The sequence below is a fragment of the Xyrauchen texanus genome, chromosome 17 (assembly GCF_025860055.1).
Source record: "Xyrauchen texanus isolate HMW12.3.18 chromosome 17, RBS_HiC_50CHRs, whole genome shotgun sequence".
Classification (NCBI taxonomy): Eukaryota; Metazoa; Chordata; class Actinopteri; order Cypriniformes; family Catostomidae; genus Xyrauchen; species Xyrauchen texanus.
In genome coordinates, this window is record NC_068292.1 from 44,100,590 (window position 1) to 44,115,342 (window position 14,753).

Below are 14,753 nucleotides of genomic sequence, written 5' to 3' on the forward strand. Positions count from 1 at the left end.
CTTCTATTATTTTTATTTTATTTTAGGGGCTTCTATTATTTTATTTTATTTTATGGGGCTTCTATTATTTTTATTTTATTTTATGGGGCTTCTATTATTTTTATTTTTATTTTATGGGGCTTCTATTATTTTTATTTTATTTTAGGGGTTCTATTATTTTATGGGGCTTCTATTATTTTTATTTTATTTTAGGGGAACTTCTATTATTTGTATTTTATTTTATGGGGCTTCTATTATTTTTATTTTATTTTAGGGGGCTTCTATTATTTTTATTTTATTTTAGGGGCTTCTATTATTTTTATTTTATGGGGAACTTCTATTATTTTTATTTTATTTTATGGGGCTTCTATTATTTGTATTTTATGGGGCTTCTATTATTTTTATTTTATTTTATGGGGCTTCTATTATTTTTATTTTATTTTATGGGGAACTTCTATTATTTTTATTTTATTTTATGGGGCTTCTATTATTTTTATTTTATTTTATGGGGAACTTCTATTATTTGTATTTTATTTTATGGGGCTTCTATTATTTTTATTTTATTTTATGGGGAACTTCTATTATTTTTATTTTATTTTAGGGGTGGCTACTAGAACGTTTTTAAAACGTTGTGCTGTGACAAACAAATTGCAACGTTTTGAAATGTAAAAAAACGTTTTCTGTTCGCACCAATAATAAATATAAAAAATACTTAAATGGAGAAAATTATTGTAATGTCACATGACAGTGAGTGAGCGATTGCTTCAATCAGGGAATGGGAGCGTTTCATGAAGTATAGGCGGGGTTAGGGTGGAGCGTTGGTGTAGTGGGCGGGTCCAGGGCGGAGCATGATTAATGTGGGCGGGGTCGACGCGAGTCCACGGCGTGAGTGAGAGCCGCTAAACCACATGGCCTGTTGAGATTTAACGCCTGACTCACTGTGTATTATTGTCTATGTATCACTGTCTATTAACTGTTGTTTAACTCTACCTCAGATCCAATCATTTATACAACTGTTTCACTGATAAAGGTTTTTATCCAGTCGTAGTAAAACTTTTGCACATATTTACCCCGCTGACGATGCACACCTCTCAGGACACCACTTACACCAAGATCTTCATCGGAGGTCTTCCGTATCATACCTCAGACTCAAGCCTCAGGAAATACTTTGAAGTGTATGGAGAAATCGAGGAAGCTGTTGTCATTACAGACAGACAAACTGGAAAGTCCAGAGGATATGGATTTGTAAGTCTATCTGGATGAATGGATGTACAGTTGTGCTCTGGAGAATATGTCAAAGGTTTAGCATTTTTAAGAACTTTTAGCCTTTTAAAGGGGTAATGTGTGTAAATGCAGTTATTATTTTGTCATGTGGAATATATGTAAAGGTGTATGTCAAATTGCTTAGTTGTTATGTACCATATTATGTAAACACGTGAGCAGAACTTTAAGTATAGATGGCAGGGGCGTAGGAACGAACTGAAAACTGGGGGGACCCATTCTAACACCCTGTCGCATTAAAAGCAATAGAACACATTATAATCAGTGATGCGTCCATTGCGTCATGCCGACATTGCGTCATGGGTGTCCCGTTTTTGCGATGCGCGCGCTACTAAACAACTAAAATAAACAGTTTAGAGAACTTTTGTGTCGACAAGGGCGCTCTCATCAGCTTCCATTCACAATATGACAGTTTTAAAGATTTTTTTTTTATTTTTTTTATTTTTATAAAATGTTTTACGTTTTTAAGAATACGTGATATTGTTTGAAATAAATCATATCAACTGATCTTATAAGAAAATGCAAATTTTTTTATGATAAAACTTTAATAATTCAACGTTTCAATGAGAAAGACTACAAAAAATCCTGTTTTTACAAAATAAACAAAAAACAAAAAAACTGGCAGCTATAATTATATATAAAAAAAAAAACAGTAAAAATTTAAACAACCTGCAAATTTGATAATTTACAACTTTTGTAATTTACATGACCACTGTAAAAAAAATTATAATAATCTGTTAAATTTACAGTAAAAAATACAAACTGTAAGTGAACGTTGGGAGCCGGATCTATTTATACAAATATTCAATTAAAATATGAATAATCAATAGATTTAAATGAATAGAATTAACTAATTCAAAGAACTAAAATAATATAGGCCTAAATGCTCAAGCGCACACACATTCGTTCTGACTGTCTCCTCTAACAGCCTCGCCTGTTGCTCCTGTCAATCAAACACGTAGTGTCAACCAATGATGTGTGAAGGAGGGCGGAGCCAACTTATTATGTTGTTCAGATTGTGTGTGTTTTGAATGGTTACATGCACTTTGTTTAAATACATTATAAAGTTACACTTTAAATGCACATGTGAAATAACATCCTTCTTTTTTACATTTATTTCAATTTGTGGGATGCTGCAGTTTTGCAAATTGTTATTTATTTTTCTTTGATATGGTGCAATATTTTATTATCAGTACCGCCGCTCCCTATACGCATACTACGCAATCTGTGTAGGGCACCAACTCCCTAGGGTGGCACCATATTACCCTAGGAGGGCACCAGAAACTCCACCGGCTGCCCTTACTCGCACGTTAATCAAGGACCCAAATGCAGTTGCGGAAGTTTGGGAGCCAAAAGAGCCGGAATGCCCATCAATAATAAACATATTAACCTTCTGAACGTCCAATTTTAGTTTTTTTCTGTAATTTTAACAATAATTTACTAATGTACTCTCTTGTTAAACATAATGTACGTCTCCCCAATTTGGAACGCCCAATTTCCAATGTGCTCGAAGTCCTCGTGGTGGCGTAGTGCCTCAATACTGGTGGCGGAGGATGAATCAAAGTTGCCTCCGTGTCGGAGACCATCAATCCACGCATCTTATCACGTGGCTTGTTGAGCGCGTTACCGCGGAGACGTAGTGCGTGTGGAGGCTTCACGCTATTCTCCGCGGCATCCACGCACAACTCGCCACACACCCCACCGAGAGCGAGAACCACATTATAGCGACCACGAGGTGGTTACCCCATGTGCAGTGGCGGATTTAGTCGCATGGGCAACTATGGTCAGCAATTTTGGGGGAGTGTTGAAGCAGGTTTCGCCCAGGGCGCCAAACAAGCTAGAACCGCCACTGCCCATGTGACACTACCCTCCCTAGCAACCGGGCCAATTTGGTTGCTTAGGAGACCTGGCTGTAGTCACTCAGCACGCCCTGGATTCAAACTCGTGATACAGGGTTGGTAGTGTAAATGCTTACCATTAATTTTACAGGAAAATCATTTACATAAAAAATATTGCATTTTTACCGCATTTTATTGTAAAAACTACTGTGTTGTCTTTTAAAATAAGTTTTGTTACTGTAGACTTTTATATTGATCTGAAAGAGAGAGAGAGAGAGAGAGAGAGAGAGACAGACAGATAGATTGACTGACAGACAGACTTAATGAGTGATATATAGATTGACAGACAGACAGACTTAATGAGTGATATATAGATTGACAGACAGACAGACAGGTAGATTGATGATAGATAGACAGACAGACAGACAGATACATAGATAGATAGACAGACAGACAGACAGGTAGATTGATGATTGATAGACAGACAGACAGACAGGTAGACTGATGATAGATATATAGACAGACAAACAGACTGATAGATAGACAGACAGGTAGACTGATGATAGATAGATAGATAGATAGACAGACAGATAGATAGACTTAATGAGTGATATATAGATTGATAGACAGACAGACAGACGAGTAGACTGATGATTGACAGATAGATAGATAAATAGACAGACAGACTGATAGACAGACAGACAGACAGACAGACTGATAGATAGAAAGACAGATAGACAGACAAGTAGACTGATGATTGACAGATAGATAGACAGACAGACAGACTGATAGACAGACAGACAGACAGACTGATAGACAGACAGACAGACAGACTGATAGATAGAAAGACAGATAGATAGACAGACAGACTGATGATTGACAGATAGATAGACAGACAGACAGACTGATAGATAGACAGACAGGTAGACTGACAGGTAGACTGATGATTGACAGATAGGTAGACTGATGATTGACAGATAGATAGATAGACAGACAGGTAGACTGATGATTGACAGATAGATAGATAGACAGACAGACTGATAGATAGACAGACAGATAGACAGACAGGTAGACTGATGATTGACAGATAGATAGACAGACAGACAGACAGACTGATAGATAGACAGACAGGTAGACTGATGATTGACAGAGATAGATAGATAGACAGACAGACTGATAGATAGACAGACAGGTAGACTGATGATTGACAGAGATAGATAGATAGATAGATAGATAGATAGATAGACAGACAGACAGACTGATAGATAGACAGACAGGTAGACTGATGATTGACAGAGATAGATAGATAGATAGACAGACAGACAGACTGATAGATAGACAGACAGGTAGACTGATGATTGACAGAGATAGATAGATAGATAGACAGACAGACAGACTGATAGATAGACAGACAGGTAGACTGATGATTAACAGATAGATAGATAGACAGACAGACAGACAAACTGATAGATAGACAGACAGGTAGACTGATGATTGACAGACAGACAGACAGACAGACTGATAGATAGACAGACAGGTAGACTGATGATTGACAGAGATAGATAGATAGATAGACAGACAGACAGACAGACTGATAGATAGACAGACAGGTAGACTGATGATTAACAGATAGACAGACAGACAGACTGATAGATAGACAGACAGGTAGACTGATGATTGACAGATAGACAGACAGACTGATAGATAGACAGACAGGTAGACTGATGATTGACAGATAGACAGACAGACAGACTGATAGATAGACAGACAGGTAGACTGATGATTGACAGATAGATTAATCTCTTAAACTACCTTTTGTTTTTTGGTCAACAAATCTGATTCCTTAATATGTAATTAATATGTAATCACGTAATCCATGCAAAAGTAACTGTAATCTAATTATGAGTATTTAAAATGTCATTTTGTAATCCATTACTACCCAGCACTGTAGATAGACAGACTTTCTATATAGATAGATTTATAGAAATCCATCCACCCACCCAATCTTTCCCACTGATGTTTACGTTTTATACACCATTTATCCTATTATAATCATGCAATATCCTCCTCGCAAATGTGTAGGTGACGATGGCTGACCATGCAGCAGCAGAGAGAGCGTGCAAGGACCCCAACCCCATCATAGACGGCAGGAAAGCCAACGTGAATCTGGCCTACCTAGGGGCCAAGCCACGGATCATGCAGCCCGGTAAGGGGTCGTTCACCGCAGACTAAACGCTTTAGTTATAGGGCTCAATTTGTCAAATGAATCTCCCTTGTGATTGGATCAGTAAATTTAAGCCTACTATTCATTCTTCATTAATGCTAATGAACGGGCCAAGGAGAACCAGCGCAGATGTCCATATTTTCACTGAATAAGGGTGTCTTTTCCCACAGGGTTTTCATTTGGGGTCCCTCAGATACACCCGACATTCATCCAGCGGCCTTATGGGTAAGTGTGAAAACATCCCTGATAATTGTATATTGTTTGTGTACAAAGTTTCATAGTTGCAATAGACTTACGTAAGAATATGATATTGGAAAAGATGTCCGTAGCCCAATTTCTTCCATTGTTAACCCTCAAAATGTTTGACATTGCTTTCCTTTAAAGGTGAAATGTATAATTTGGGGTTTGCTTTAGCAAGGCTCCTCTATTACTATTGCCCTGACTTGTGTAGGCCCACACAAGGCTTCTTCGTCCACGGGTATTCTTAGCTTTTATGCGTTGCGTCTCGGATCGCGCCCTGTCGACTTCATTGCCTTTCAAAGTATACTCTTTCGACCACGAGTGACTATGAACACATTGGACGCTTGCACACTATGACTGCTTATCCGCGCAGACTATGCCGATGATCACCAACGCAGACAACCGAAGTATACTTTGGCCTTAAAACTCATCCCGCACCATTTGTTATACACTCATGAATGAGGTGTCAAATCGTCCGACTTAATTAGGAGAGGTGTGCTTTGACTTTTCTAAGCGGTGTTCATCTGGCTCGCGAAAAAACGGGCTAGAAATCCCATAAACTTTACATTTAAAAGGGAGCAGATGGCTCATATCTCCATAATATAAAATCGTGGTGACATGGGGGTGGGCTCTCTTCTCTTGGGGTGTTAAGGGAAGTTTAGTGACACCCTGGCAACCACTTCACAACACCCTAGCAACCACAGAGAACCCCATATTTTGGCACTAGGACATCGTAGAGACATGAGGGTGGGCTCTTTTCGCTTGGGGTGTTAAGGGAAGTTTAGTGACACCCTAGCAACCACTTCACAGCACCCTAGCAACCACAGAGAACACCATATTGTGGCACTAGGACATCGTAGAGACATGAGGGTGGGCTCTTTTCGCTTGGGGTGTTAAGGGAAGTTTAGTGACACCCTAGCAACCACTTCACAGCACCCTAGCAACCACAGAGAACACCATATTGTGGCACAAGGACATCGTAGAGACATGGGGGTGGGCTCTTTTCGCTTGGGGTGTTAAGGGAAGTTTAGTGACACCCTGGCAACCACTTCACAACACCCTAGCAACCACAGAGAACCCCATATTTTGGCACTAGGACATCGTAGAGACATGAGTGTGGGCTCTTTTCGCTTGGGGTGTTAAGGGAAGTTTAGTGACACCCTAGCAACCACTTCACAGCACCCTAGCAACCACAGAGAACACCATATTGTGGCACAAGGACATCGTAGAGACATGGGGGTGGGCTCTTTTCGCATGGGGTGTTAAGGGAAGTTTATTGACACCCTAGCAACCACTTCACAACACCCTAGCAACCACAGAGAACACCATATTGTGGCACTAGGACATTGTAGACATATGTGGGTGGGCTCTTTTTGCTTGGGGCATTAAGGGAAGTTTAGGGACACCCTAGCAACTACTTCACAGCACCCTAGCAACCACAGAGAACACCATATTGTGGCACTAGGACATCGTAGAGACATGAGGGTGGGCTCTTTTCGCTTGGGGTGTTAAGGGAAGTTTAGTGACACCCTAGCAACCACTTCACAGCACCCTAGCAACCACAGAGAACACCATATTGTGGCACTAGGACATCGTAGAGACATGAGGGTGGGCTCTTTTCACTTGGGGTGTTAAGGGAAGTTTAGTGACACCCTAGCGACCACTTCACAGCACCCTAGCAACCACAGAGAACACCATATTGTGGCACAAGGACATCGTAGAGACATGGGGGTGGGCTCTTTTCGCTTGGGGTGTTAAGGGAAGTTTAGTGACACCCTGGCAACCACTTCACAACACCCTAGCAACCACAGAGAACCCCATATTTTGGCACTAGGACATCGTAGAGACATGAGGGTGGGCTCTTTTCACTTGGGGTGTTAAGGGAAGTTTAGTGACACCCTAGCAACCACTTCACAGCACCCTAGCAACCACAGAGAACACCATATTGTGGCACAAGGACATCGTAGAGACATGGGGGTGGGCTCTTTTCGCATGGGGTGTTAAGGGAAGTTTATTGACACCCTAGCAACCACTTCACAGCACCCTAGCAACCACAGAGAACACCATATTGTGGCACTAGGACATCGTAGAGACATGAGGGTGGGCTCTTTTCGCTTGGGGTGTTAAGGGAAGTTTAGTGACACCCTAGCAACCACTTCACAACACCCTAGCAACCACAGAGAACACCATATTGTGGCACTAGGACATCGTAGAGACGTGGGGGGTGGGCTCTTTTCGCTTGGGGTGTTAAGGGAAGTTTAGTGACACCCTAGCAACCACTTCACAACACCCTAGCAGCCACAGAGAACACCATATTGTGGCACTAGTACATCATAAGAGACGTGAGGGTGGGCTCTTTTAGCTTGGGGTGTTAAGGGAAGTTTAGTGACACCATAGCAACCACTTCACAACACCCTAGCAACCACAGAGAACACAATATTGTGGCACTAGGACATCGTAGAGACATGGGGGTGGGCTCTTTTCGCTTGGGGTGTTAAGGGAAGTTTAGTGACACCATAGCAACCACTTCACAACACCCTAGCAACCACAGAGAACACAATATTGTGGCACTAGGACATCGTAGAGACATGGGGGTGGGCTCTTTTCCCTTGGGGTGTTAAGGGAAGATTAGTGACACCCTAGCAACCACTTCACAACACCCTAGCAACCACAGAGAACACCATATTGTGGCACTAGGACATCGTAGAGACATGGGGGTGGGCTCTTTTGACTTGGGAAAGTATGCTAAAGCCCTTGACAGGGCAGTCTAGTTTGTTTCTCTTACTTTTGATGTCCAAGTTTAATATGTAGAGTCAACAATTATTAAGCAATTCGTAGGTTGATTTCACCGAAAAGTGTAAACACTGTGACTCTGTGCCACATTCATTATTGTCTGTCTAGCCCAACACGGCAACATTTGCTCAACTGATGGGGCGGTACTATCTGTTTGACCAATGGAGTGAGTGCTTGGAAAACTTGTTTGAAAACGATTATTACTTTTGCATTTCCGTTTGGTGACGCTAGTGTCGTAGAAATTACACAATTCACCTTTAACGATAAATCAATGATGATCAACAATATTATCACTTGTGTGATGAGATGTATGAGATCTTATTCATTTTGTAGTCAATTTCTGTACACTATTGATGCATTTGTGTGTTATAAAATATTGTTGTTTTTTTGTGTTATAGAGATAGTGAAGACGATCATTCCTCATTACTGTATTCGCCACCCTTCCGCCAGGTCATGAGGTGTGTTCGTTCAGATTTTATGTTTGTGGTTGTTGTGTTTGTGTTTTATTTGCACTGTTGGCAACTCCTGAAAAAAGTGTTCTATGTCTGTCCAGCGTGACTCAATGTAATATGCCTCTCTCTGACAGGCTTTCGGTTAACATAACCTAAGAGGCGAACAAGCTGAACAAACTCTGCTATGAGCAGAATGCATAAGCTCTAGCACGTACAGTCTCAAAGGGTGATTAGCTTGCATGGATGTTGGTTTTTACTGTATTTTGGTGAGTTAGATTTGGTGTGCTCTTGAACATGTCTGAAGTGGTTTTGATAGCTAAACAGTGTGCCTTTTAATCGTAGGGATTTTGGGAGAAAGTCCAAACTTTGTCTTGGGGTGCTTGGAACATGATGAGGTTGAAAACATCTCACGGCTTGCATGTTGCAGTGGATCTTTCTCATGTGCCTTCCTTTTAAATTTATTTCACTAATACATCTTTTGCTTTTACTTTGCTTTTTTATTTCACCTTATATATGTAAAGGCATTAATATGTTGAGAATTAACAATTAATTACAATTAATTAACAACAATTAATTAACAACATGGCGCCGCAGATGGCCGCCTCGGTGTGGAGCTCTTCAATTCTTTTGTTGTTTTTGTTAGTTTGTCCTGTGTTTAGCAATCTTTTACCAATCAGTTTTACCAGGGACGAACTGCTGAACATTCAGCAGCACATACCAGATAATCTTTTCCGGTTTTTCAATATTCGGACGTTTTGCTGGACATTTTAGTTGGAGCGCTGCTGTGTTGTTTAGATGCGCTACGAGGCGCGAGGCGAGGAGACGAGCTGGCGGCTGGTTAAACTCCGTCAGCGGCGTTCGAACAGCACTGCCGAGCATTCATCTCGCGAATCTCCGCTCTCTTCCCAACAAAGCGGACGAACTACATCTCCTCACACATACTAATAAGGACTTTTCAAACTCTGCTGCACTGTGCTTCACTGAAACCTGGTTGAGTGAAGCCATTCGAACAGCGCATTACATCTGCCGGGCTTCCAGCTGTTCAGAGCGGATCGCATCGCTGAGTTAACGGGGAAAGCGAGAGGTGGTGGAACATGCTTTTACATCAACGAAAGTTGGTGTACAGATGTAACAACACTAAAGAGGATGTGCTGTCCTAATCTGGAAGCGCTCTTTATTAACTGTAAGCCGTTCTACTCGCCGCGGGAGTTTTCTTCGTTTATTCTGGTGAGTGTTTACATTCCTCCAAACGCGTCTGGGAACTTAGGCTGCAACAGCTGGCTGATCAAATCTCAGACACAGAACAACAATACCGGACTCAGTCATTATTATTCTTGGGGACTTTAACAAAACAAATCTCACACGCTGAACTGCCCAAATACAGACAGCACATTACATGCCCCACCAGAGACAGGAATATACTGGACCACTGCTATACTACATTAAAGGATGCATATCGCTCTGTCCCACGTGCAGCTTTGGGTCTCTCTGATCACTGTCTGGTTCATCTTCTCCCGACCTACAGGCAGAAATTAAAATCAACCAAGCCAGTTGTAAGGACTATAAGGAGATGGACTATTGAAGCAGAGCTGGAACTACAAGCCTGCTTTGACTGCACTGATTGGAGTGTTTTTGAAGCTGCAGCTACAGACCTGGACGAGCTCACAGATACTGTTACATCATACATCAGTTTCTGTGAGGATATGTGCATCCCTACTAGGACATTTTGTCATTCAACAATGATAAACCATGGTTCACAGGAAAACTCAGACAGCTTCGTCATGCCAAAGAGGAGGCTTACAGGGGTGGGGATAGAGTCTTGTATAATCAGGCCAGGAACACACTGAATAGGGAAATCAGAGTGGCTAAAAGAAGCTACTCTGAGAAGCTGAAAAACAAGTTTTCAGCTAACGACCCAGCATCAGTGTGGAGTGGCCTGAAACAACTTACTAATTACAGGACTCCTACCCCCAACCCTGTGGCGGACCAACGACTGGCTGGCGACCTGAATGTGTTTTACTGCAGATTTGAAAGGCCCGATTTCACACCCCACATGCACTCGGACCTTCATTTCACACAACCATTAACACCTCCTGCAACCCCCTCCTCCCCCTCCTGCTACACTACCTGCACTAAAGATCTGTGAGGGCGATGTGTGCCGTGTCTTTCGGAAGCAAAGGACAAGGAAGGCTCCAGGACCAGATGGCATCTCACCAGCTTGCCTTCGTTCCTGTGCTAACCAACTGGCCCCCATCTTCACTCAGATCTTCAATAGATCACTGGAGCAATGTGAAGTCCCATGCTGCTTCAAGCGCTCAGTCATTATCCCCGTCCCTAAGAAACCAAAAATCACAGGACTTAATGACTACAGACCTGTCAGCCCTGACATCTGTGGTCATGAAGTCATTTGAGAGACTGGTGTTGGCCCACCTGAAGGACATCACTGGACCCTTTCTGGACCCCCTTCAATTTGCTTATCGAGCAAACAGGTCTGTGGATGATGCAGTCAACATGGGTTTGCATCATATCCTGCAACATCTGGACAGACCGGGGACATACGCAAGGATCCTTTTGTGGACTTCAGCTCGACTTTCAACACAATCATACCAGATATACTCGGACTAAGTTAAACCAACTCCCTGTTCCCACCTCTACCTGTCAGTGGATTACCAGCTTTCTGGCGGACAGGCAGCAGCTTGTGAGGCAGGGAAAATTCACTTCCACCACCTGTACCATCAGCACTGGTGCCCCCCAGGGATGTGTGCTCTCCCCACTACTCTTCTCCCTGTACACCAATGACTGCACCACCAAGGACCACTCTGTCAAGCTCCTGAAGTTTGCAGGCGACACCACTGTCATCGGCCTCATCCGAGATGATGATGAGTCTGCGTATAGAAAGGAGGTTGAGCGGCTAGCTGTCTGGTGCAGTCAAAACTAACCTGGAGCTGAACACGCTCAAAACAGTGGAGATGATTGTGGACTTTAGGAGGAACACCCCAACATTGTCCCCCTCACCATTCTAAACAGCACTGTGTCAGCAGTGGAGTCATTCAGGTTCCTGGGCACTACCATCTCACAGGACCTGAAGTGGGAGATACACATCGACTCCATTGTGAAAAAGGCCCAGCAGAGGTTGTACTTCCTTAGCCAACTGAGGAAATTCAACCTGCCACCAGTGCTGCTGAAACAGTTCTACTCAGCGGTCATTGAGTCTGTCCTCTGCACTTCAGTAACTGTCTGGTTTGGTGCAGCCACGAAATTAGACATCAGAAGACTACAAAGGACAGTTCGGTCTGCTGAGAGGATTATTGGTTGCCCCTGCCCTCCCTTCAAGAACTATACACTTCCAGAGTGAGGAAAAAGGCTGGTAAAATCACTCTGGACCCCACTCACCCTGCCCACTACCTTTTTGAACTGTTGCCTTCTGGCCGGCGCTTCAGAGCACTGAGCACCAGAACCGGTCAGACACAGGAACAGTTTTTCCCTCAGGCCATCCATCTAATGAACAGTTAAATTACCCCCATTGAGGAATAATTATGTGCAATACACAGTTTAATTTTAATTTAAATTATATTATCCAACTTATCCACTTCTGCCATTACTTACATTGCTCTGTACATAATATACTGTTTTTTGTTCTTTATATACAGATTGTATTAGATTTGCACTACGTGTGTGTATGTGGGTATGTATGAAGGTGAGTTTATATGCGTATATGTATAATTATTTATTTTGTGTTCTTTTTGTTTTTAATTACCTATGCCTTGCTGCTGTTTTTTTTGGTATTGTTTGTATTGTTGTTGACTGGAAGCTCCTGTCACCTAGACAAATTCCTTGTATGTGTAAGCATACTTGGCAATAAAGCTGATTCTGATTCTGATTCTGATTCTGAGAAACATTCCCAAAACATACCTTGCACAACGTATTGCGTACTTGTGTTTCTTTATGTACTGCATTCTGACCAGGGCTGGAACTGGGGGGCATTTCTACCTTTTAGGGTGGGCAATAGGTTCTCTTTTCGTCTGAAATGGGGGGGTCTTCCTTAATCGTTTCGCCATCCGACTGGGCGGCACAAGGAAAGTCTAGGGGCGCAGTGCCACCCCCAACACACCCCTTAGCCCCAGCTATGTTACGGACACATTTCAGAGCGCAAAAACAGATGAAATTGCGTTTGCGTTGCATAGCTAGAGGGGTTTGCGTTCAAGTGCTTGCCTAGAGTATGGTGAGTAAGTCCGAGTGAGGACTTGACCATTGAAAGCAGCTGCTGCGTTGTACTTTAGTTTGGAACGCAACGCATTAAGAAGGGCCACAAGACAACAGGTGTTCAGAGGGTCAGCTGGCCCGAGAGATTAGCCCCTCTGTTTCTGTGATTCACAAAGTGCCTTGAATTATCCCTGAACTTTGGCGACCCCCAAATGTTCCGGACACGCAGGATAAAATGTCTTTATAATGAGCAAGTTGCCCCCGCAGCTTGGTAACAGTGGTATTTTTAAACATGGCACTCTCAGGGATTAAGTATTTTACGCATATACGCATGTGACTTTAGATCAGATGTTTTGAATCATGAGTAACATGCATTCAGTCAAACCTGTCCAAACCGGTTTTGATCTGGTGTCCATGAAATAACTTTTTTGACTTGTACTGTTCACATATTTCCAGTTATTGCTGGGTTACTTTATTTCAATGGACCGCTTTGCCTTTAAATATGCAATATGCACTGTAATGCAGGCAGTGTAAAGCAGCGAGCATGTGTGTTTGTTCATGTGTTGCTGATAGGACTGTTGCTCACACTTTTTCCTTTTAAGACAACATGGGCAGCAGAAAATAGCCTCAGCGCAGCCTGTGCTGTCACTCCAGATGATTGACAGTAAGGACTGATAGAGACTATGAACTGATCTATGGACACATTAACCACCAACACCTGTTGTTTTTGCATATTTGTGGGACAGGACTGATTTCAGCTATAGAAATATAAAGTCTAATCTGCCCGGCAACCAAGACTGTTCTTAAAGGAGAAGTGTGGCATTTCTGCACTCCTAGAGGCACCAAAGAGAATTGCAATACATTTTCCGTGTAATACTTGGGGCCTATTGTAGTTACTGTGTTTATTAACAATACATTTTAAAGTGAAAAGCAGACTTTTATAGTTCCAGATGGTTAACATATCAAGTTTACATCACTGAATAATATAAATGGCAGTGAGCGGTGATATATAGAGTCATTGTGACAAAATTGTGGTGTAGTCAGGGGCAGATTTAGGCATAGGCAACTTGGGCACTCGCCCATTGATTCCCCAACCCCCGTCAACAACTTTGGGGGCGTTCTCGTTTACAATCAACACACACCCCCAACCCCCCGTCAACAACTTTAGGGGCGTTCTCGTTTACAATCACCACACACCCCCAACCCCCCGTCAACAACTTTGGGGGCGTTCTCGTTTACAATCACCACACACCCCAAACCCCCCGTCAACAACTTTGGGGGCGTTCTCGTTTACAATCACCACACACCCCCAACCCCCCGTCAACAACTTTAGGGGCGTTCTCGTTTACAATCAGCACACACCCCCAACCCCCCGTCAACAACTTGGGGGCGTTCTCATTTACAATCAGCACACACCCCCAACCCCCCGTCAACAACTTGGGGGCGTTCTCATTTACAATCAGCACACACCTCCAACCCCCCATCAACAACTTGGGGGCGTTCTCATTTACAATCACCACACACCCATAACCCCCCCAACCCTCCGTCAACAACTTTGGGGGCATTCTCGTTTACAATCACCACACACCCCCAACCCCCCGTCAACAACTTTGGGGGCATTCTCATTTTCAATCACCACACACCCCAACCCCCGTCAGCAACTTTGGGAGGCGTTCTCATTTACAATCACCACACACCCCAACCCCTAGAACCCCCTATAAATGTGACCTAGACACATTTCGG

General features: G+C 42.8%; 1 protein-coding gene across 1 annotated transcript in view; it reads left to right on the top strand.

Moving 5' to 3' along the window:
- The first annotated feature begins 896 nt into the window (after positions 1 to 896).
- LOC127657859 (RNA-binding protein 24-like) overlaps positions 897 to 14,753 on the top strand; it is a 20,487-nt gene continuing 6,630 nt past the window's right edge. Inside the window, exons 1-4 of the mRNA XM_052146809.1 lie at positions 897 to 1,224; positions 5,181 to 5,304; positions 5,493 to 5,547; positions 8,754 to 8,813. Coding sequence (XP_052002769.1) covers positions 1,060 to 1,224; positions 5,181 to 5,304; positions 5,493 to 5,547; positions 8,754 to 8,813 — 404 coding nt within the window. The 5' untranslated portion in view covers positions 897 to 1,059. The remainder of the gene's footprint in view (positions 1,225 to 5,180; positions 5,305 to 5,492; positions 5,548 to 8,753; positions 8,814 to 14,753) is intronic.